General features: G+C 36.8%; 1 protein-coding gene and 1 non-coding gene across 2 annotated transcripts in view; both read left to right on the plus strand.

Annotated features, from left to right (window-relative positions):
• Positions 1 to 25461, plus strand: part of RP1 (RP1 axonemal microtubule associated) — a 652673-nt gene that overhangs the window by 377404 nt on the left and 249808 nt on the right. Inside the window, exon 6 of the mRNA XM_044065894.1 lies at positions 23748 to 23899. Coding sequence (XP_043921829.1) covers positions 23748 to 23899 — 152 coding nt within the window. The remainder of the gene's footprint in view (positions 1 to 23747; positions 23900 to 25461) is intronic.
• LOC122797474 lies at positions 24063 to 24165 on the plus strand. The gene has a single exon (XR_006364154.1). It is a non-coding gene; the product is annotated as a U6 spliceosomal RNA (small nuclear RNA).

Below are 25461 nucleotides of genomic sequence, written 5' to 3' on the forward strand. Positions count from 1 at the left end.
TAACAAATGATACTTTTATCTGTATGCACTTCTTAGACGTTTACTGATGGCATAGGCATTTTTGTCAGGGCATTTTACTTTCTCAGTTATGCACCCTTATTAACTTTCATCACAAGTGTTAATATTACAATTGTTTATCTTTACACTCTTCCAGTGTTAATTCAGTGAAATGTAAATGTCCTATATTGTTATTAATACAGGGGTGTTAGCTTTCTGGTATGCCCCATAGACACCACTAGGGGAATGCTGGGCACAGGTAGACATGACTGGCAATTGCATAAAAATGAATGTTCTGTGGTAAATGTGTATATATGTTTTTGTGACAATATGGTAACACTTATAACAATCCACTGATGTTGTATTCCTCTCTTTTGTACAAAAATGTCATTTTCCTGCTGTTTTGGGGATGGGGGAGCCAAGTTCCATTTCTGTGTTGGTACAACCAAAATGTTTTTAAGAGGTTTGCTTTGTTATTCTTACTCCTTGTTTTGGATTAAACCTTGGTTTGCGTGTGACTCTGATATGTTACAACCACATAATCCTTTTTTATATTTGAATAACTGCAACTTTTCTGTTTCTTCAGTGGGTAATTTTGAAAAACTAATAGTACGTGTTATATCTAAGCACAACTTTTATTTCTGTGATATTTATGTGTGGTATCATTCTTTTGTGTTTTATATCATCTAGAACTAGGACACCCAACTATCCCAATCTCCACAAACCCCACTTCAGTGACTCAGAAAATGACATGATTGCCCAAGCATTTTGGCAACATGGTGCCTTTCTGCTTGAGAGAGAATGTGGGGATATGTCTGGAAGAATGCAAATTTGGAACCAGATACTGAAGGGCATGAATGCTGTTGGGGCCACAGCAGGACAAATGATCGGGTGTGTCATTGGGCCACTGACATGATTTCAATAGCCTGGAGGAGAGCAGCTGCAGTGGCCCATGGACAGCTGGCTACAGTCAGCGGCCTGCTACACAGCCACCACTGATATCAAATGAAGAGTTTCTGTATACTGTCAAGGATCTAGGGAGCTTAGTGGAAAGTGCAGAGCAACATATGATTGATATTGGTCCTGTTTTTTCAGGGAAGACAAGTATGCCCCTGGAGGAGCTTCCAGGTAGGCTTACACATGTCAATTTTTAAATACTTATTTTATAGTAAAATATTGAAAGTAATAAAACTGGTTTGAAAATGTGTTGGGGGCAGGACTAGTTATAGACTGATACAGTTAACAACACATGCTGATTCATTACACATGGGTTTGGGGTGGATGTGTCATCCAAATTTCAGTTAAATGTATTGTTAATGGACATGTAAAGGCCACTTTTTCCCCTGTGTTATTGTTATTGTGGTGATGCTGTCCTTACATTTTACTTAACTTCTTCCAGGACCATCCTGTCTAGTAATTGTAGAGTCATCTGCAAGTGGTAAGCCAGCCATTTTTATTTCAGTGCTGATGAGCATTTCACAGAAATATTCATTTATCCGTATGTGTGAGTTGGGTGTCAGTAATGCATGTGTATTGCTGTACCATCTGTGATAGCATTACCAGTATTAGTTTGTTAGCATTTATCAAACTGTAGCAGTATAGCTATTAGTTTCTTTCCTGTGTTTATTGCTTATTATCACAGATGATTCTGACAGGGAAAGTGTCAGTCTCTTGCCACCTGATGTCAGAGTATCAGCAGACTCTGATGATGAAGGTGGTCAAACATAGGTATAGTTAGGGGGTGCAGAAGTTGAATTTGATACTGAGGTTGATATTCAACCATCCTCTGTAATTCCATCGGACACAGCAGGTGGCATATGCAAAACCATTCCAGTGAGCCCTCAGATATTGGACAAGTCTCGGGTGAGACACTTGATCAGGGTAGCATTGTTACTGCAGCTTCAGTGCCAATTGACTCTGGCCATAGCCAAGGTGTAGGTGAGGTTCCATGCAGGAGGTTTGTTAGGGATACTCAGAGGAGGTCTACTGTCCATCCTACACTTGATCCTGGTGTGTCTTTCTGTGTCACTCAATGTCTGTTTAGGGCCACCATGGAGGTGCAGACACATTCCAATAGGGCCTATGAGGAAATGCTTAGGATTGTTGATGTGGCACAAGCTAAAATGTGTGACTGCCTCCACCATGTTGCCAATTCAATGGATCAGATTAACGATATGTTGGAAATGCTGTATCTGAAGGAACCTCTGTTGGGAAGGGGAGGTAATCCATTTGATGTTAGCCAACATGGCTGTGCCCATTCACGGTACTGTAATGGCACTACTTCCACTGCATCGACAGTGATTGAGGAGTTCACACCAAGATGTGGCAGGCCATCGGGTCTGGTCCTGGGCATACTTGTGAGGAGATCTCATCCAGCAAACAGTCACATTCGGTTAACAGCAGTTCATCTGACCATGAGTGTGGACATGTCAGTGCAACTCCTGACAGAGCCAGTTCTCTGAACTTTCACCACCACCATGCATGGCTTAACTGTCTGACATAACAGGACGTAGAGCTACCATATTGCTTGGCAAAGTTCTTGCAGATACTTACACAGCAATTCACCTTGAGTAACTATACAGACACACACACACACATAATAGTTACATGGGTCAGTGGTGAGGCTTAAAGCTCATTCTATTTCAGTGGCCGTTTGATACTTTATCCAAATGTCTACCTGTTTCTCTTACTTACTAACATGCTGTCACTACTTTTGTATCAGACTCGGCCTCCTGCCCCCTACACACCACACACTCACGCAACATCCTGTACAAATGATGATAACTGTGCCATATCCTTGTTTTCTATCTTTTGGATTCAGGGATATGTAAGTCTTTATTTTTCTATTCCAGGCTCAACACTTACCTTGAAAATCCAGCAGTTGCAAGAGTTTTAGTTAAGGGCCGACTCTGTCTGATGCTAGCAGTACACTGCTATAACATGTGCAAGTAAAGGTTGCGAGTGTTGCCTGGCATCAATGTTACTGTATGTATGTGTGTAGGATGAAGGTTTTAACCCCTTAAGTGACAAGCATGTGTGCTGTCTATTGCCTCTTGCCCAGTACAAGGCCATACTGTGCATGTCTACATCTGCCTACACCCATAGCAGCTGCTGTTTCCCTCTCTTACTACTCATCTGTGTATGGCTGTGGTGACCTTGCCAGTGGTGGTGGAATGTCTGGCCCTTCCCCTTGCAGTTACTGATGAAGCTGTTTTCTCAGGATAATGTTGTTGAGCATGGCACAGTTGGTTAATATTTCAGCACATCTATGGGGATTGTACTGCAGGGCTCCTCCAGATGTATCTAGGCACCAGAACCATGACTTTAGCAGCCCAAACACATGCTCTATGATACTTCTTGTTTGAGTGTGTGAATCATTATAGTGTTCTTCAGCTGGTGTGTGTGCATCATACTTCTCAACCTCTTAGTGGAAGAAATTTGGACAAAGCCTGATATAAAGAGGGAACAAAGGCCCAAAAATAGAGACAGATTTTAAATAGGTTCATAGGTTCACAGGTTGGTATTAGGCTATCGGCCATAACAATTCCCTGGCTATTTCTTCCCACAGTATTTACTTCCCTGGACCCCTGTCTAGCAGGGTGACTGACGTGATCCCTGGGGTGAATTTCCTATCTCCCATCCAATCATCAAGGTTCCTTTTGAAGAGAAAGTTGATAGAATAACAGGATTTGTCTTAGCATGTGTTTTTCTGAAGAATATAAAATCTGAAACTCAATGCCATTATTTACTGATTTCAATCTTCTGATCATCCCAGTGATTTTCCAGAAAACCATAGTTTTTATGAGCAACAGACCAAAAATATGAGGCAAAAATCTGGACATTCTGCAAAAATCTGGACTGTTGAGAGATATGGTTGCATTTCTGATGGGAGCCATCAGCCATGGTTATAGTGTCTAACCTGCATCCCTCAGTAAATGACCCCGTGGGATACCCCCTAGTAAGCATCTCATTTTGGATTGAGAGGCTGGCCTAATGGTTAAGGTGTTTACCTTACAAACACAAAGTGCAGTTCTTGAGTCTCACAAGGGATCTATGAACCTATATAGTTGACAATTGTGCCAGATATGCGAGTCATGGTAACTGCCTGGGTTGCCAGCACATACATTCAGGATTATTGCTTTAGAGTTACACATGACCTGGCAGTTAAGAGAATGGTAGGCCTTTCTATTTATGTACACCCTTCCCTGTTCCCCAGGTGGTGCTTTGTTTTCCATATGTGTACAGTCTAAGGCACTTAGGACTTCAGAGTAGTGTGCTGCAGGGTAGAACTCCTGCCTAGTTCTGTCTCTGTCCTCAGCTGTATGGGGAAAATATATGAACTCACTGCCATGTTGCAGCATAACATTCAGGAATTGATGGAGGATCCTGGATGCTGATGCCTGTGACACCCCCAACATGTCCCCTGTTGGTCTCTGGAAGGTTCCTGTAGCTAATGTTCTAAGTGCTACAAATACCTTAGTCTCCACTGGTACCAGCTCCACTTGGTTTGCCCTTGTTCTCAGATGAGAACAACACACTTTGCAGAATTCCTGTAGTGTGTCTCTGTCCACTCTGTAGTGCTCTATAATTCCCACCTCACGCATTTTATGAAAAGTTAAATGGGGTCTAAAATCTCTTTGCCTTCTTGTGGTCTATTAGCAGGAGCAGCAGCATAGACATGTGTCTGCTGCACATACACATGAATAAGAGCAACAGCAGCCCCTAACATTTATTTATTTATCTATTTTACATTTGTTTACTGGGGAGGTCCAACTGGACAGAGCTGTCCATTTTCAGCGGAAGCCCGGGGAGAAAAGCTCCAGAACAATTGCTAACATGCTATACATAAGATATTTACATGAGCATTGTGGTTTAGACATATAGTTATAAAATATAGCAGATAATAACATACAATTGCATAAGATATTTACATAAGCATAGTGGTTTAAACAGAAAATTAAAAGTATAGCAGGTAGTAACATATGATTGTTGTTCATACAGTATGTTTAGTAGAGATAATCTTGAAGATGTATTGAAGATAAGACAAGAAAGGAAAAACTAAAAATCTACTTGCCAGATAATATTGAAGATGTATTGAAGATAACAGAAGAAAGGAAAAATTTAAAGTACTAGCCAGTTTTTCAAAGGAGGAGAATATAGATAGGTTCATATGAGGCTCATTGACATTTTAAGGGAAAGCTTTTCAACTTAGTCTAGGGGAGAGTTATTGAGTATAGGTGGCAGTGAGTTGGTAAGTAACATGTGATAATATATAGTGCATCTGTGTGTATTTTAAAGAAGAAGTTGGATAGTGGGTAGGGGAAAGGTGTTAGAATATGTCAGCTTGGTGCTAGGCCCATTCATGTCCAGGAGTTATTTAGGAGGGAAATAAGTTGTTGTTTGAAGATAGTTTTGTTAGGTTGTACCCTGATTTGTATTGGTATGGAATTCCAAATCTTGCCAATGTTGCTAGAATACAGGGAGTCATCAGAGCTGCAATGGCTTTTGGAGATTGCGATTAGTGCCTTGTTAGTGGATCTAAGTTCTCAGTTATTGGAGTAGAGGGTAATCAGGTCTTGTATAACTTTGCCTATCTCAGCAGAATGAAACTCAAAAATAACTAAAGCTACAAATATCATAGATCAGAAGGATATGTGTTTTGAAGTGAATAAACCCCCATACCTAACATATCCCCTTGATTAATGTGTCCCTATGTAAGCATTACACATAATGTGTTTAATCTGTCTGAACATAATAGGTGCATTCTTTGTTAAATTGTCTGCTTATTGCTTTTTACAAACTCCACTATATGTATGTGCACATGTATAACAAATATAATTCCAGAGAAGGGGCACCTTTTGTTCTGAGATTGATCTGTTAATGATTATATAGATTGGGTAGGAAATGCCTTTGGTGGGTATTTGTAGGAATTTGGCAGGAAGTTTGTAGATGGTGTAAGTTGGTACAGGTTGAAGGGTGAAGTAGTTGCCATTATTTTATGGTTTATATAGTATAGTGGGGGTTAAAGATGGTGGGTCTGTTGACAGCTTTAGTATAGAAAAAACTCATTGAATTGGGTGGCTGTGTTGATAGAGGTGGTGTCTATGTTTGAATGGGGAGTTGGTGATTTACCTGGTAGGACAATACTGTCTATAGTGGCCCAGAAATTTTGTGGGCTGGTATTGTGCTTAGTTGGAATTTCACTGTAGTATTTTTGTCTGCCTAGTCTGATTTGTTTTTTTACAGCGTTTCTCAGTTGTAAGAATGTTTGCCTATTAGGATTAGTTTTGTTTTTGCGCCAGGTGTCCCATGCTTTGTCCCTTTGCTTCATAAGTTGTAGTGCTCTTGGTAAGCCATGGGGCATAGATGGTTTTAGTGCAGATCTGTTTTGGTGGGGCAAGTTGGTTGAGAATGCCTAAGAAGATAGTGGTGAAATACTCAACTGCTTCATCTAAAAGAAATGTTAAAATGGGAGACCAGTTAGAGTGTTTAAGGGCTGCATTATGGTAATCAGCCCTGAAGTTTTTAGAGTATCTGATGTATTTAAGAGAGATAGTTCTACTGAGTTTAGTTTGGTCTCTGATGATGAAGATTGGAAGGTGGTCACTTAGAGTGTCAGGTAGTGCACCAGAATTATGAGTGGAAGATGGGTGACTGCTGAGAATCCAGTCTAGTACTGCTTCTTTTTTTGAGGTTTTGCCTACCCTAGTAGGGATTTGTATAAGCTGTGAGAAGCCATAAAGGTTAATATGATTTGAGGGGTGTGGTGAGTTAAGTGAGGTTCAATCAATATTGAAGTCACCTAGTATAATGGTTTCTGTGTAGCCTTGTTTCTGTGGCTGTATTCTAATAGGTGTTGGAATTCACAGGGAAAACCAGCTGTAAGTCTACACGTTTGTTTTATAGTTTGTTGAATAGGTCATCCATCTTGGATTGGCTGATTAGCATACAGTTCAGCTGCTTGTGCTTTATTAGCATGCCACGATGTTTACTGTGTTTGTGCGGTTCTACGTGGCATGTAGTGTGACAGTCCATGATAAGCACACAGTTTTAGCGACTCATGTAGGGTTTATTGAATCTGCACCATCGTCTGATGGGGTCTATATCACAACATCGAAGTTCTCTAACATCGAATGTTATTATATTGAACCCTAAACACCGGTGTGAAAACATCGAACAGTCAGAATAGAAAATTTTTTCCCAGGGAAAAAATTTGCTATTCCGAGAAACATATACACAGCACAAACACATACAAAAAACAGCCATCCACACACATACACTTAAAATTCTACACTTAAACTAAACTTTACATACAGTACTAGCTATCCACTTACCTTAACCCAACCCTAACCCTAAGGTCCGTCACTATTGCACACTCAGCTCATCCGCGCCCTAACCCTAACTCACCTAACCCAGCCCCTAACCCTAACCTACACACAATCGCACACTTACCTGGCCCGCACCCTAACCCTAATTCACCCAAACCGCCCTCTAACCCTAACCTACACACAATCACACACTTACCTGAACCTGACCCGTAATGCTCCAACATATCGAATGCTGAAAACAGCAAAGCCACAGCAACGGCCCACCGAATTCTTTCCCTGGGAATGAATTCAATGTCCTGCACCTTCACTGTTTTCAGTGTTCGACATTACGGGTTCGATATTATAACATTCGATGTTAGAGAACTTCGATGTTATAATATAGACCCCGTCTGATGACCACTTTGAATATGTTGACATTGGGGAAAACTATACTAATTAATTTTATGGGGAATTCAATTCTTTGTGGGTGGTATGTGTGGCCACATGCACTTTAGAAAAAATGTATTTTGTACAAATAAGAAAGAAAGAAAGCTACACAATAAAATACTGTGCAACTTCGGGAAAATGAGACTGAGCTATGAAGACAGTGCCTAGTTCAGATGTATGAATACTGCTGATAATAAATGTCATGCTCTATAGGTTTTATTTATAGGGTCAGTAAGGAAGAAATGTTCTGATTTATTCATTGATTCATTCATTCATTTATTTAATTCACTTATTTATTTCCGATTATACAGTGTTACTAAATGCGTTGTGGTTTATTTTCAGTGGACACCTGTTTTGCATATTTATTTTATTTTACTGACATATTTATTTAAATTTATTTATTTTTTATTACTCAGATTACATTGTGCGAGAAGTAATGAAGTGAGAAAAACCAACAGTATAGAAACATAATAGGCAAAAATGAAAGGAAATAAAAGGGAAACATATAGCCAAATTGGTAAAAAAAGTTTGCAACTTATATTTGGTATACACGTGTGTATATATATATATATATATATATATATATATATATATATATATATATATATATATATATATATATATATATATATATATATATATATATATATATATATATATATATATATTTATATATATAGTGGAGTTTGTAAAAAGCAATAAACAGACAATTTAACAAAGAATGCACCGATTATGCTCAGACAGATTAAACACGTTATGTGTAATGCATACATAAAAATATGTGGTTGTACTGTTTCCTTGGAACTAGTCCATCAGACGTCATGCACTTTTTTGTGATAGATCGATAGCATTCATTGCATGAGACCACTTTCCCTTTCTCACTGTTGTGCAATGGTGGAGTAGGGACACATTAATTAAGGGGATATGTCGGGTATGAGGGTTTATTCACTTCAAAACACATATCCTTCTGAGCTATGATATTTGTACTTTAGTTATTTTGGAGTTTCATTCAGCTGAGATAGGCAAAGTAATTTTCTAGTGACTAGTTATCTGTCTTAAAGGGAAATATGCAAACAGGAGCACAAAAAGGATTCATAGAGGAAGTAGATCACAGATGATATGGTAGGATTGATGCTGAGAGCATAGGTACATTTGTGGCTGGGTACAGGTTAAAAGAGAAAGCAGAAGGAGGTGTGGGGAAATAAAAGAGGAGTTTAGTAATGATCAATAGAAACTGTAAGACTAAGTATACTGATGTTCTTGGTAGGATGGTCATGTATACATGAGATGTATACATCTGTATACATACAGATGGCCCTGTATACAATCCTATCCTACTGTGTAGTAATAATGCATCATATACAGAGTATGTATGCAAATGACCCTCCACCCCCAGGATTACAAATGCATACCTGTAGAGCTTGTAATCACATCAGAACCCCTTCTATGTTGATGTATTGCTTAAGTATTACAACTGGTGAACATATTAGTGATGAATTAGAAAAGAAAAGACAAACTTCTCTGCACAGTAGGGGAAATCCTTACCAGCAACAGCGTTCTCCATGGTGCCAGCAACCCTGCTACCAAAGCCACTTCCTTCCTTGCCTCCACACAGTGATTCCACAAACCTCTAACTAATGGGTGCTCCTATTGAACCAGACCCCTTCCATGAAATAATATAGTAATGCCCCTGTCTCTTCCATTATGCCCAATGAATAAAATGTATTCAATTATCATAGGATCATGAGAAGTTACTAGGCTATTGGCCCTGAGGCCCTTACAAGCCTAGCTAAGAATTTAGCCCATGTTCTGACAAGTCAGCACCCTATACCCCTGTCCAGCAGGGACACAGGTGTAATCCCAGGGATGTATTTTCTGTTCCCCATCCACTTATCCTGGTTGTGCTTAAAAAGGGTTAATGAGGTACTCTGCTTGACGTGCAGTGGGGAGTATATTCCACAGAAGGGGGAGTCTATGTGACACAAATCTGTCCTGCCACCAAGTCCTATTGATGTTACAGACCAGATTGAGATCACTCATGTGGGTTTTTCGAGTGAAGGTTGACTTACAAATATGACTTATGGATGTGCAGCAGTCCCATCAAGGCGGGGTCTGAGACTGCTTTTTATGCCAGACGGAGGTCACCTCTGAGGAGTGTGTAAGAGACTGAGTAGAGGGACAGGGCCTTTAGCCTATCTGTGTAGGGTAGATGTTTAAGGCCATGGATCCTCTTGGTGAAGAACTTCTGTGCTCTCTCCAGCTGTGTCATATCATATTTAGGCATGATGGTAGAGCTCAACACCAAAGGGATAAGTTATTTACTAAGGTGTAATCTATGTATTAACTACTTAGTAAGGTAATAGTTCTCCCTGTGCTGATGCATTCATAGACACTGGCAGTCTTCTGTGTTCCATTATTCATTACTGCAATTCATGCCTATAAATCATGGCAATGAATGATAGTGTAATAAACATAATGTACAGAATGCATTTCTGCATCTGGGCTCCTTTTACAGTAGTTTACCTTATACAATTGCTTCAAACATTAAATAATAATGATAAAAAATACTTGGTTTATTTCAACTGAGAAAAGATGGTAGGTTTAAATAATATATCTTATCAATTTCCAAACTGTCTATGCTAACTGTGAATCAGAGAATAAATCTCTTAACTCTACAAGTCTAAATGAATGTACTGTATGAATAACCAATCTCAGAACACTAGAACCTGAATTCAAACTTCAGTTGGGAACAGTTCTATATCCGAAACTCACCAACTTTCTAATTTGCATCTGACTTAGTAGTTACAGTAAAAACGTAAAATAATACAGCAGTAATATGCACTTTCCTACAGGTCACATAGCAATTAATTAATCAACAAGATACTTGATTATAAACTTAACATCAGTGACTGCAAACTCCATAAACCAGCACCAAGACAGCACATTTAAATGGTAGCCTAATTTACCAAGTTGTAATTAATAAATGGTCCAGATATCTACAAGCTTAGTTTAATTTAAAACAAAAGTGAAACTACAATATTATACAGTTTGAAATCAGTGAAGCCCACTCTCAGCTTGATAAGTTGGTGTTTCTTCATACCCTTAATTTTCTATAATTTACCTTTTAGAATGCATTAGTTATGCACTATAAATATTGTATATTATTAGTTAAAAATCATGCATCAAAAATAAATTAATAATCAACACATTTATATATTTATATTCAGTATTTTTTAAAGCGATACATTAATCTGAAGCCATCTACTTCAGTTTTCCTAGTCTGCAAATTCTAGTGTCAGAAGGTTTTCTGAAATAAAGATGGATTGCTTGGACACTTTGCATAGTTAAATATCAAACCACATTAAATTAAAATCAGATAAAAATCAGTCTCTAAAAGGACAGTCTACCATGTTTCACAAAATTCATCCATAAAATAATTTTTCATGGTCTCGCAGAAAAGTCCAGTTTTTGGAGACTTCTGTGAACCAGGAAATCTTCCTACCATTTCTGCTTCACATCTTTTCTAACTTTAATTGCAAGCATTACCATATTGTTTCTCTACCATAGAAATAATTGTTGCCATCCACCTCCTTCTCCTCATCCTCATCCTCATCATCATCATCCTCATCATCAGTATCATCATCATCATATCATCATCATCATCATCATCATCAACTTGCTTTTCTACATTGGGTCAGGGTGTTGTCACTTGTTGGCCTCTCTCTGTATTCAGTGCCACTCTCCTACCTTCTTTGATAATTATGGCTGACTGTTGAAGGCCTTCTATCACACAATCCATCCACCTCTTTGCTGGATGCCCTTGTTTTCTTTTGCCTTCTTCCTGTTTGACCTAAACCTTCTTCACCAGATTATCTTTTTCTTTCCTGCACGTGTCCAAACCAACATAATCTGTTCTCTTTGACCTTTTCTGTAATTGGAGCTACTTTCGCTTTTGCTCTTATGTCTTAATTTCTTCATCTGTCCCTCAGTGTGTATCCTACCACCTATCTCAGGCACTTCATCTCCATCACCTATAGCTTCCTCAATTGTTCTGTCTTTACTGCCCTGGTTTCTGTACCATACCATTGTACTGGTCACACCACCATTTTGTACATCTTACTTTTCAGCTACTTGGCCATTCTTCTGTCATACACTAACCCTGACACTCTGTGCCAATTGTGTGCAGCCCATCTGATTCTAGCTTTCACCTGCTCATTCATACTTTCCTTCTCCTCAACCACCCCTCCCAGATATTTGAAGTTGTTAACCTGTTCCACTGTTTCCATTCTATCATATTTTTCAGCTTCATCTGATTTACCCCATTTGCTGTCATTACAACTGTCTTATCTGCAGTCAGTTTTTCCCACATGCCTTCAGGTTTGCATTCCATTCTCCTACCCTATGCTGAGGTTCTTGCTGAGAGTCTGCCTGTAATGCCACATCATCTTCATTACAGCGGCTTTTTTGTTGTGTCCCCTCTGACTCGTTTGCTATTATAGTCCATCATCAGTATGAAAAGCAATGGGCTCAGAGTTGAACCCTGATGTACACCCACTCCCATTTGGAACCCCTCTGTAAGACTGAACACTGTTAGTATTTGAGTCACTGTGCCCTTGTGCATAACTTAAACTAATTCTACAAATGATTCAGGGACTTCAATCCAGGACAAGACTGCCCAAATCAGATTTCTTGGGACCTTGCTATATGCTTTCTCTAAATCTAGGAATGCCCAGTTGTATTCCTTCCTCATTTCTGACTTCTTCTCATGTATCTATCTCATTGCAAGCATCAGGAAAGTTGTGCTGCATCCTGATCTGAATCCAAACTGCTCATTTGCCATCTTACTTTCTACCATTCTGCATATCTCTTTATAAATCACCCTCTCAAGAACTTTCATGCAGCGTGATAGGAGTTTGATATTACTACTGTACTGCCCACAGTTGTGAATGACCCCTTTGCTCTTGGACATTGGATTTAGTATGCTTATTCTTCAGTCAGGTAGGATACACCTTTCTCTCCATACTGCTATGACTAGCCTCAGGTGATATTTTTCCTCTATCTCACCCAACATCTTGATCATATCTGCTGTGGCCTCATCGGAGCCTGCTGCTTTCCTTGATTTTATTTTCCTTAGTCCAGTTCTTACTTCTTCTATGGTGAGCTCCTCCTCTTCTCTCACTGTGGGATGTGTTTGGGACAGTCCAGCTTCTGTGGTATTTTGTTTATTCAGAAGTTGCTGGAAATAGTCTTTCCATCTGCCTTTGTTGCCCTGTGTACTGCTGAGCAGGTTGTTGCTGGCATCCATTTTTAAGAGTGTCTGACTATCTTCCTTATTTTTCTTTCTTTGCCTTGCAACCTGATAGTTTCTTTGAACCATGCATTGACTTACCTTCCAAAAGCTGGTAGAGTGCATCTGATGCCGTGTTCTTTGCAATTGGAACTCCTCTCTTAGCCTTTCTATTAACCAACCAGTATTCCTTTCTAGCCTGGTCTATCATTTCTATCTTGCACTTTTTCCTGCACTCTTTCTTTCTTTTGATGACTTCTTGAACTTCTGTATTCCACCATTAGCTTGCCTTATGCACCTTATTTCCATACCTGGCCTGGCTGCATATGTGTTCTGTAGTCCTTACACATGCTGTTTTGCGGCATTGCCATTCTTCTTCAGCTCCATCTATTTCCTCTTCTTCTTGAGGTGTAGAAGTCCTGAGTAATTCCTTGGAACTTTTGTGCTTTCTCTCCAGTCAACTTTCAAGTCTTCAGCCTGGTCTCTGTTGACATTAGAGCCTTCAAATACAAAATCACTGGCAAACGTAATAGCCTTGATTCCGAGGAAACTAAATTGGGCAGTCCGTAAAAAACAGGTTTTATTTTATATACTCTTAAAACGTACAAAAAAATAAAATTTAAAATTAAATAAAATCATTTGTAGTAGTTCTGCAGGTTAAGCACTTTCATCCACTTTAACTGTGGACTTCATCAGAACATGCAGCACTGAACCTCAATTGATTAAATAAGTCTTTTGGCACCATTGGGTTTTTAATCAAGAACTTCACATATTTAAAGCTGTATACAGCCTATATAATAAATGTACAACATGTACTTCTATATAAAATGTCTAGACCATACGTGTTCATAACCACTGCCAATTCACATACATTAAAATATACCCCCTTATATAACTAAATGTACATTACAAGAATGGAACAATAATATGTACTACACATTTAATTTCTTTACCTCATGATCTTGCCTCTAATATGGGATTAATAGAAATGTTATCATTTAGACCTGGTGGTGTTGTGACATCAAGCAATAATTGCCACTTTATTTTCTTATGTCCCAATATACCTTTTATGTTACCACCTCTAGGGTTTGTCTTTACCTGCTCCAAAATACCAAATTTAAAATTGTGGTTATTCCCACACTTTTCTATATGTCTATATAGGATGTTATTCATATCTTTCTTCCTAATCCTGTATAAGTGGTCATAAATCCTGTTTTTGAGACATCTATCTGTCTTTCCCATGTAGTATCCAGAACTTACTGTGCATTTGGCCAAATATATTATATGTTTGGTATTACAATTCCCTGTTTTGAATGTGACCTTAGTATTATTAAAATTTCCCAACACTATATGGTTATCCAGCAATATTGCATGACATTTTCTACATGTCCCACATTTGTTTGCGTGACCTTTTTTGTTATAATTATTATTCAATCCCCCATTTTCTAAACTATATTTCAAATTTTGTGCAGTTTTATGCACAAAAATTGGTGCTTGTCCCACCACTTGAGTAATTGTGTCATCTGCTGTTACAATGTTCCAATTATGTGAAATGATCTTTTTGACCTGATTAATATAAGGGCTGTATTCTAATATGCAGACACGGTTGTAGGACGTATCACTGTAATCTGATGTATTGCTGTGTTTCATATTTTGTGACAACCCTACACCCAATAGGGGTTTATATTTCTTACCCCATTCACCTATGATATATCTCGTTGTGTCATATATTAATTCTTTGGGAAATCCCTTATCATTAAACATTTGTCCTAAATAATTGACTTCTCGTACCATATATTCATATTGTGATGTCATTCTTGCAGCTCGAATACATTGCCCTTTTAATATGTTCTTCACTTGACCTCTTGGATGGTTACTAGAGTTTTCCAAATAGGTGTTGCTAAATGTTTCTTTCCTATATATAAATGACTTAAACCCAGTAGTGTCATGACTAATAGAAGTATCCAAAATAAGCTATACTATTAGGATCATAAGTGTAGGTAAATTTCAAATATGTACTAGAGTTGTTCAAATACTCCATAAATTGCATAAATTTATCTAAGGTATCATCCCACAAGATGAAAATATTGTCCAAAAAGCATGTGTGATATCTTATACAATTCATATACTCGCTATTCAGCACATGTATGTCCTCCCAATCCAGCATGACCATGTTGGCAAAAATGGAAGCGCAGGCTGCTCCCATCACCACTCCTCAGGTCTGCCTATAATATTCCCCTTCAAAGTATATGTAATTGTGGTCTAGTACTATAGACATGCATTTGAAATAAGACTGACATTGTCCCATTCCATTCCACCATATTTTCAAATGCTGTTACAAAAGGCGTCTAAGCCTTCCTGTTTGGAAATGCATGAAAATAAATCTATCACATCTATAGTGATATATATATATATATATATATATATATATATATATATATATATATATATATATATCTATATAAACCAACAAAGCACCTTGAATCACTGCTAGATTAGGCACACTGTTTATTAAGCCGAACAGTTCACTGAAACACACACAGTAACGCTGAAAATAATGCCTATACGTTTTCGTCAAAAACTTCGTCAGATAATGAAAATACATTCAAGAAACCACTTATATACTAATCAGACTGTTTGAATTAACCAATGATAATACTTTGAATAAACTTTGAATGAATAAATACATTAAAATGTAATTTTAAAAATATATATGTGTAAAACCCTATTGCACATGTAATTTGTTGTAAAAATCACAATAAATTCCTTTTTAAAACCACTTATTGCAAATACTACCTAATAACAAAAATATGTCTAAGACAAGTATAAATTCACATATAAATAGATGTATGTAAAAATATATAAAAACACAGTGTAATAGTTCCCTCTACTGGCCATCCATTTTACTACACACAACTCTCACAGTTTTGCAGATCTCATTTTTAATACAGGGGTGAGGGAGATCATGTCATTTAAACCAGGGGTCTTACTGGCTTCCAATACAATTTGCCAGTATAATTCCCTGTATTCCACCTAGGTCTCCCACATCCCACCCCTAGGGTCTTTAGGTACAACTTCTAGTATAAAAAAATTGAAATTCTGCTTCCAAACATACTTTAGTGTGTTTATACAAAGAATTTGTGTCACATTTAGTTCGAATATCATAGGTATGCTCATAAATTCTTTGTTTAATTTTTCTTTCGCTCTTACCTACATAAAAGGCATCACATTTTTTACATAAACCTAAATATATGATCCCTTTAGTGCAACAATTTGCAAAGGTTTTTAGTGTCAATTTTTTATTATTCCTAGCCCGCAAATTAATGGAGTCTCCTGTAATAAGATAAGAGCAATAACTGCATGAACCACATTTGTGTACACCAGCCCTTTTATTACTGTCTATAACAGGAACATTCTTTTTACTACCTCTTTCAAAAATGTCTTTTAGGCTATTACCTTTCCTATATATGTATTTTATGTCACTTTGAAAAATTTGACTCAAATCAGAAATCTTTGAAAAGTTGTTCCACTCTTTATTAAAAATTCTTCTTATCATTCCCGCTTGTCCATCATATGTAGTGATAATACCTGAGGTGTAATCATCTTTTAAACCACCCATATTGGTATTATACACATACTGAGTTTCACTATTTTCTATTTTGCCCAATATGGAAGCAAACCTGCCCTTCCTACCCTCCATGACTTCCTTAGAGATACTATCAATAAGTTCTTCTGGATAGCCTCTATTCAAAAACATACTTTTCAAATTCTTATATTCATTGAGATTGAGATTGATTGTGCTTGTTTCGGATGGAATCACCTGCTGGTAGTATGGCAAACTGTGGAGCCAAGACCAATGAAGTCGGCGAGCTCAGGAAGCTTATCGGGCAGCTCACTCAACTTGTGGGGCTTTTGACACCAGTTAGCCAATCCATGGCTACATTTCTGACGACCTTTGCTATCCCAGGAAACCAGGAAGTACCACGGCGTTTGGATATGCGAGAGAGACGAGCCGTTGGTGAGGAAAATGAAAGTAGAGACACTGAAGTGCGAAACGGAACTGAATCCAGTAGTCTTGATGGGTTCCCGTGGGTTTTTTTGGATGAAACTAATCGCGGACAGTCCCAGCAACCAAATAGTGGCAATCCTGTGTGCGAGGGGTCTCGTAATGGCCCTGGTGTTAATGCTAATTCAACAGGTACTGGAAGACAATTTAATGACATTTTTAATGTTGTATTTGATTTTGCCACCAAAGACACTGACAATTGTAAAGGCACATTTGTGCAAAAGTTGGATGACTTGGACTATTTTTTATACAAATGTAAAATGCTTGAGATGGATAACACTTATTTAAAGTATTGTTTAGAGCAGAAAATTGTGCCTAAAGGGCTTAGGGTATGAAAGTACCCAAACAAAGTTGTGGAAGGTACAGAGTTTTATTACCAATTAATAGAAGCCTTTGACAACTGTGGATTTGAAATAATGAGGGCCATTATAAGGAACAACGAAGTAGAAATAAAGAAACTGCAAGGAATTGTTGAATGTATTAACCGGGACATAACCAATGATTTATTATTCACAGTGGAAGAGGAGAGACTCAAGTATCATAAATTATTAGATAACTTAGAAACTAAATGTTTAGAGGTTAAAAATAGGAAATTGAACAAAATAGATAGGGATACCAATGAATATAAAGCTAAAAAACAGTACCCGAAGCCTAAGAATTGGGTAAGGAACAGCAGAAGTTATTACGAAAAAGTTAATAATGATAATCTTGATAATGAACTACCCCTGGAAGATGATTATGAAACTGCATTTCCGCCTCTAAGAAAGTCAGAGAGGCTTATGTACAAGGAACCTGTTAGTTACAATTCAAAAAACTACAAAATCAGGAACTGGGGAGCTCAAGTGAGGAGACGACCAGTTTGGGAACAATAATCAATGATGGTTTTAAATATACATATAATGATTTTAACATTTTTAACTATTCTGATGTTACAATAAACACCAATTATTTTGAATTACTTACAAAAGGTTTTGGTTTCATCCCTAAAGAAAGAACTAATATCTTTAAATTATTAATAGATATCAAACTTTTTATTAGGAATAAAAACCTTGAACTGATATTTAAAGGTAAAGGTTTTAATTTTAACAATGAGCAACTGGCCCGTAAAAGTACTTATAATCCCCCATTACACCCTCAGCTCAGAAATTTTGAACTAGGATTGGAGCAGGAGCTGAGGAAAACCCTGGGTAGTCAAATGGTGCATTCAAATTTAACTGGTCCTGAACAGGATATTTTAAAGTTACTAAGTGAAAATAAGAACATAAGAATTATAAAGCCTGACAAGGGTGGGGGAGTTGTACTGATGGACCACATAATGTATGAGAGTAAAATGTTTGAAATTTTAAACGACACCACAAAGTACACCAGAATATCTATTAACGAAATAAATATTGCGTACAAGAAAATTTATGTTATTTTAAATGATTTACTATTAGATGGGGTTATAGATCTGAGTACATTTAGATACTTACATGTGGAAAAACCGAGAATACCCTCCATTTGTGGGATACTGAAGGTGCATAAAGATGTAAATAATCCGCCTTTGAGGGTAATAGTTTCATCCGAAGGTTCGGTTACAGCACCTCTAGCAAAGTTCATAGACCTGAAAGTAAAAAAGCTTGTCAGCAACAATTCTGTTATTTTAAGGGATTCCTGGCAATTTTTAAGGAATCTGAATGATTCCCTGGTTGGAGAAACAAAGGGTTTTGGCACTCTGGATGTAATTGACTTGTTCACAAGCATACCTCATGACACAGGTTTGGAATGGTTTGAAGAAATGCTAGTAGATTCTAAACTTTTGAAACAAAATGACTTCAGAACTGTGTTATTATTGATGGATATTGTGTTAAAAAACAATTTCATCTTTTTTCAAGGCGAGTATTTCAAACAAATCAATGGTGTGGCAATGGGGGCACATTGTGCGCCCACATATGCCAACATTATAATGGCATATTGGGAGAATAGATTTGTTTTGAACTCTGAATACAAGAATAAGTGGAAGTTATATTGTAGATTCCTGGACGACCTGTGCTTTTTGTGGAAGGGTACTGAGGACGAATTTGTGAATTTTGTTGAATATTTAAATGGTACCACCGAATTTTTGAGATTTACATACAATTTCACAGCAGAAGAACTAAAATATCTAGATGTAAATATTGTGAAAACAGGAGAAGGTTTCAAATCTAGAATTTTTAGAAAAGAAACCTTCTCAAATTCCTACCTACATTACCTGAGTTCACACCCGCCACACCAAAAAAGAAGTGTCATTAAGGGGCAATTTGTGCGGTTGTGTAGGATGACCTCTGATGATCTTTGGTACATCAATGAATGTAAGAATTTGAAAAGTATGTTTTTGAATAGAGGCTATCCAGAAGAACTTATTGATAGTATCTCTAAGGAAGTCATGGAGGGTAGGAAGGGCAGGTTTGCTTCCATATTGGGCAAAATAGAAAATAGTGAAACTCAGTATGTGTATAATACCAATATGGGTGGTTTAAAAGATGATTACACCTCAGGTATTATCACTACATATGATGGACAAGCGGGAATGATAAGAAGAATTTTTAATAAAGAGTGGAACAACTTTTCAAAGATTTCTGATTTGAGTCAAATTTTTCAAAGTGACATAAAATACATATATAGGAAAGGTAATAGCCTAAAAGACATTTTTGAAAGAGGTAGTAAAAAGAATTTTCCTGTTATAGACAGTAATAAAAGGGCTGGTGTACACAAATGTGGTTCATGCAGTTATTGCTCTTATCTTATTACAGGAGACTCCATTAATTTGCGGGCTAGGAATAATAAAAAATTGACTCTAAAAACCTTTGCAAATTGTTGCACTAAAGGGATCATATATTTAGGTTTATGTAAAAAATGTGATGCCTTTTATGTAGGTAAGAGCGAAAGAAAAATTAAACAAAGAATTTATGAGCATACCTATGATATTCGAACTAAATGTGACACAAATTCTTTGTATAAACACACTAAAGTATGTTTGGAAGCAGAATTTCAATTTTTTTATACTAGAAGTTGTACCTAAAGACCCTAGGGGTGGGATGTGGGAGACCTTGGTGGAATACAGGGAATTATACTGGCAAATTGTATTGGAAGCCAGTAAGACCCCTGGTTTAAATGACATGATCTCCCTCACCCCTGTATTAAAAATGAGATCTGCAAAACTGTGAGAGTTGTGTGTAGTAAAATAGATGGCCAGTAGAGGGAACTATTACACTGTGTTTTTATATATTTTTACATACATCTATTTATATGTGAATTTATACTTGTCTTAGACATATTTTTGTTATTAGGTAGTATTTGCAATAAGTGGTTTTAAAAAGGAATTTATTGTGATTTTTACAACAAATTACATGTGCAATAGGGTTTTACACATATATATTTTTAAAATTACATTTTAATGTATTTATTCATTCAAAGTTTATTCAAAGTATTTTCATTGGTTAATTCAAACAGTCTGATGAGTATATAAGTGGTTTCTTGAATGTATTTTCATTATCTGACGAAGTTTTTGACGAAAACGTATAGGCATTATTTTCAGCGTTACTGTGTGTGTTTCAGTGAACTATTCGGCTTAATAAACAGTGTGCCTAATCTAGCAGTGATTCAGGGTGCTTTGTTGGTTTACTAGTTCGCTTGCATCCTCCGTTTTTCTGGTTTTTTATATATATATATATATATATATATATATATATATATATATATATATATAAGTTCCCTTTTCCATATAGTAGGTGTTAAACTACTTTGGAAATCCCATGAATCTTTTATAATATGTGGAGCATTCCAATAAATGTGTTTTAACCTCCTATCAATCATTTTGCCTATAGGGAATGTCTTGGACTTACTTCCTGATATTATATGCCGAACTGGGGGATTTTGGATATTTTTGTGTATCTTAGGGATACCTATAATTGGTGGTTAATGTGGGGAAACTCTACCTTCATATAGTTGTACATATCTTTGATGATCCTGTCTTCCAAGAAATATTCTTCCAAATGCATATCTATTCGCCTATATGCGATATTGATCTCATTCAAGGATACGACTTCATAGTTACCTGTTTGTAGTAAAATATCATACATTTTGTTCACATATTCCAAAGAGTCATATAATACCACACCTCCACCCTAGTCGGGTTTCATAACCCTAATACTATGGTCATTTTTAAGTTGCTGTAATGCTTTGAATTCTTCTCAGGTAAGGTTATTCCTAATTTTCATACCTTTGCAATTATGTTGCAACTTATAAAATTCCCTAGTAACTACTTTTTCATATATGGCAATGCTAGGATGTGTGAGAGGAACAAAAGTACTCTTCTTTTTGCATAAACTATTTGTTTTATTACACACTTCAATACTGAGGTTAGAAGCTTTGTCCTTAAAAAATATTGCTAAGTTGAGTTTCCTCAAAAACAACTTGAATCCCGTCAAATTGTCAAAAATATTAAAAAATGTCTTGGGTATATATTTCATACCTTTGGACAATAATTGAAAGTGCTGTCATTCCAACTTAAAGTTAGTGTAGTTAAAAATGTTAAAGTTACCTAAGCTATATACCACTCCTTCTCTGTTTATAATGACTGGTGTGGTATCCTCGCTTGTTGTACCTGTTTTCATTGTCTCCTCTGATAATCCCTCATTTGGTGTATGTTGCTCCTGTATGGTTTGTGTCATCTGTATGGTCCGTAAGATTGGTGTGGTTCCCCCCCCAATCTCTGTCCCAATCCCCCCGTTCCTGGGGGTATTTCCAATGTGGCCAACCCTTCCGAAAATTTGGTTTGTGTACCTCGTTTCTACTGTTGTTATAATATTTTGTTTGGGGATATTTGTTACCCTCATCTTTTTGATGATTATCCTACCTAGGCATATTATTCGTACAAGTTTCTCCCCACTCGTAAACTTTTTGTGTTCTATGTTGTTCCATTGCCCTCTGCATCTTTTTACACTTCTTTTTAAATATTTTCTCTGTTTTGTTGTCTGCAATAACAAACTGTTTATCATACAATCTTTGCCATTCAGAAAATAACAAATCATTTACTATAACCTCATTCATCTTTTCCACTTCATCTAGCAATAGACATAACTTTTCATCATTATACTTAATAATTAACTTCATGTACTTGATACCAAACATATCAAAAAATGCATTAAATTCTTTCCGACTTTGTTCATTTATATAAATACCCATTGGCACCTTACAAAATCTCAAACCAACTGGTACAATTTTCAAAAAAAAAACATTTTTGTAAATATGCATTGTCAAGTTTAATCCCTTTTATTGCCCCCAGTTTGTTCCCGAGGGTATGAATCATTTCTTTTAAAGTACCTTTGTTAGTGTTACCCTCATATTTTGTGTGGGGGACTGTAGTGATGACACTTTTTCCGTTTTCAATATTAAAGTCATAATTAAAATTAAGAAAGTCATTCAAATTACGGTTGCCCTGATTAGTTCTTGTAGGATTTGCAGTGTGACACCCATTTAGAGCCTTCTCTGACCACTGCTTGCAGCTGATTGTGGCAACCAGTGGTTTATGCTGTGGGCTGACTGTTTCACTGTGATTGACTCTATAACTGGTGATTCTACTCCACTGCCCTTTCCTCACTAGGAGGAAGTCTACCTGAGATGCATGTTGGCCACATTTGTATGTGATATTGTGACTGTCTCTCTGAGCCATGTGCTGGCTACCATCAAGGCATTTGCCAGATAGAAGTCTAGAACGACCTCTCCTTCTTTATTCCTGTTGCCTCACCCATGTGGACCTACAGTGCCTTCATATCCTGCTCGCTCTGTTCTCTTTTGCCAGCTCATGCTACATTATGACATTATCAGTAATTTTTTTCTTTCACATTTTGAAGAGTTTGCAGTGAAATTTTCATATAAAAATGTTGACAAGAAAATACGTTTGTTGTAATCTCTATCAACATGATATAACATTTTCATGAAAAGTAAGCTAAAATTATTTTTTCTGCCTACCATCCTTTCAGATCTGCATCTATGTATGTCAGATTAACAAGCTACACCCGCAAGAGATTTAGCTTCACTTTTTAAAATAATTTTACTATAAAATGATATTTTCATGTGATTACTTTTTTGTTTACATTTAATTTCATCCAAAATTGACGTGGCAGTTCAAAAGTGTCATTGCTGCTGCCTCATTAAGTTTGATGTGATGCTAACGAAAATATATGGCAACTTGTAACTCATGATAGTCTGTAGTTGGCTTACTAATATCTGCAATACATAAAACTTTCTAATGAGCATAATTTCATTGAAAAAAAAAAGCATTATCCTCTCACCTTGCATCAAAATGTGAATCTCACTGAACCCTGTGCTGATTATATTGGTTAGGCAAATCAGTAGTTTTGTTAATCTAAATGTCTTCTGCCCAACGACATCCAACAACAATAAATGTTTTTATTTTTCAATATTACGGCTTTTGATAACCAGCCATATCAGTAATGTAATAAAGATTATTTTCCCATCTTCCTTCTGTCATCGTATCATGAATTTAATAATATTCTGCACTTTTTCTCAACAATCATAAAGTTGAAATTATGTTGCTGATATGAGCCTTGTGAAACTCACTAATTTTAGTGTCATTTTATCTGCTATTTTCTCTCTCTAGCGACTGTTTATGAAGTTATTGTAGTGACTGGAGATCTCTGGAATGCCGGAACTGAAGCAACCATTTACATTTCTATTTATGGTGAAAAAGGAGACACTGGATCCAGAATGCTTTTCCGATCAAGAAATTCTAAAAAGTTCCTTAAAGGACAGGTATAGTAAATGATTATAACTATCAGACTATCACAAAACAAAACCATATGCACTGTTAATGATCTTAGAAGGCATCGATGGAAGGTTTTCTACTTGCAAATTTTGCCTTTGACCTGTTACATTGTAAAGAGAATCCTGTTATGGACATGTTTGTTATTTTTAACTGCTTTGGCAGCATCTATACTAAAATTGTAATGATACCAAAAAGATTATCAAGGGCCCTATGCAACGATGACATGCAAATTCTTGAACATTAACACTATGGACTCAAAACCCAGAGTAGGTGTGTTTTATTCTGGCAGTTAGTACAGAGGATTAAGGTTGTGTGTCTCTTATGCGTACAGTGATTTCCAGCTATTCAGAAGCTGGACTATGCTGATCACTGATCTATTGGACCACATGCCTAGTAACTGCCTATGAAGACTTTTCATGAAAAATCTATATCCATTAATGTTATGCTGCAACTGAGACAACATTAACTGGTTCTTCAAATTATTCTTTGCTGTCTTTAGCACACAAGGCTGGATACATGCATCATGTGGTGAAAACAATAGTAATGCAACACTACATTAAGTCTGAAATCGGGCTTCATGTTTAGACTTGAGCATGCTGAAAGGGGCACTGTATTCAATGACAGGCCTATTAAGGGAGAAGGAAGTTGGCATGATGATGCATTTGGATATGGGGAAAATACCTTATATATTAATTGGGACAGAGCAAAGGATTTCCTGTCTACTGCACAGACATGTTGATTGTTTGTGAATGAGATGTCGAGATATTCTATGACCCTATCTGTCAGAAGGGTAATATCATTTACAACAGAAGGAGTAGGATTTTTTTTAACAATACTATACTGCATTTCTTTGCATAGTGCATTTGCATAGTGTCTGAGCCTAATAGCTATGTACTTGAAAGGTGCATAATCAAGTCCTTTTTGTAGGACAATGGTACTTTCAGGTAAAGGAACAATGCAGAGTCAAAAATAAAACCAGCACCGCATGTGGAATAGCAACATACATTTAATGTGTAAAAATACACGTAAAGTAAAACTAATAGCACATTAATACAAAAAATAGCTTATAGCTGTAGGGAATAAACCCAAAACCACCTAAACCAAAGTCAAGTTAATGACTATTGACTGTATTAAGGGTGAATGTAGTGATAAATCATGTTGGCACTCCATATTAAATGTTAAAGAGAGGAAATGAATAATTAATTTGGGGGGGGGTTTGTTCTCCCCATGTTTCAATGAACATTATTAATTAATGATGTATGAGCCAATGGGATTGTTTGGTGGGCTGGTTTTGTGTCTTTATAAGAGGGTTTGCTTAACCCATTAGTTATGGCACTTCACTGAAGAAGGCATTCTGACCAAAACCGGTTTGGTTTAGGTGGTTTTGGGTTTATTCCCTACACCTATGAGCTATTTTTTGTATTAATGTGCTATTAGTTTTACTTTATGTGTATTTTTACACATTAAATTTATGTTGCTATTCCACATGCGGTGCTGGCTTTATTTTTGACTTTGCAGCTGTATGTTTGGAGCCTTTGCACCTGCCGTA

The sequence above is a fragment of the Protopterus annectens genome, chromosome 3.part0 (genome assembly GCF_019279795.1).
Source record: "Protopterus annectens isolate FY-2018-M chromosome 3.part0, PAN1.0, whole genome shotgun sequence".
NCBI lineage: Eukaryota > Metazoa > Chordata > Ceratodontiformes > Protopteridae > Protopterus > Protopterus annectens.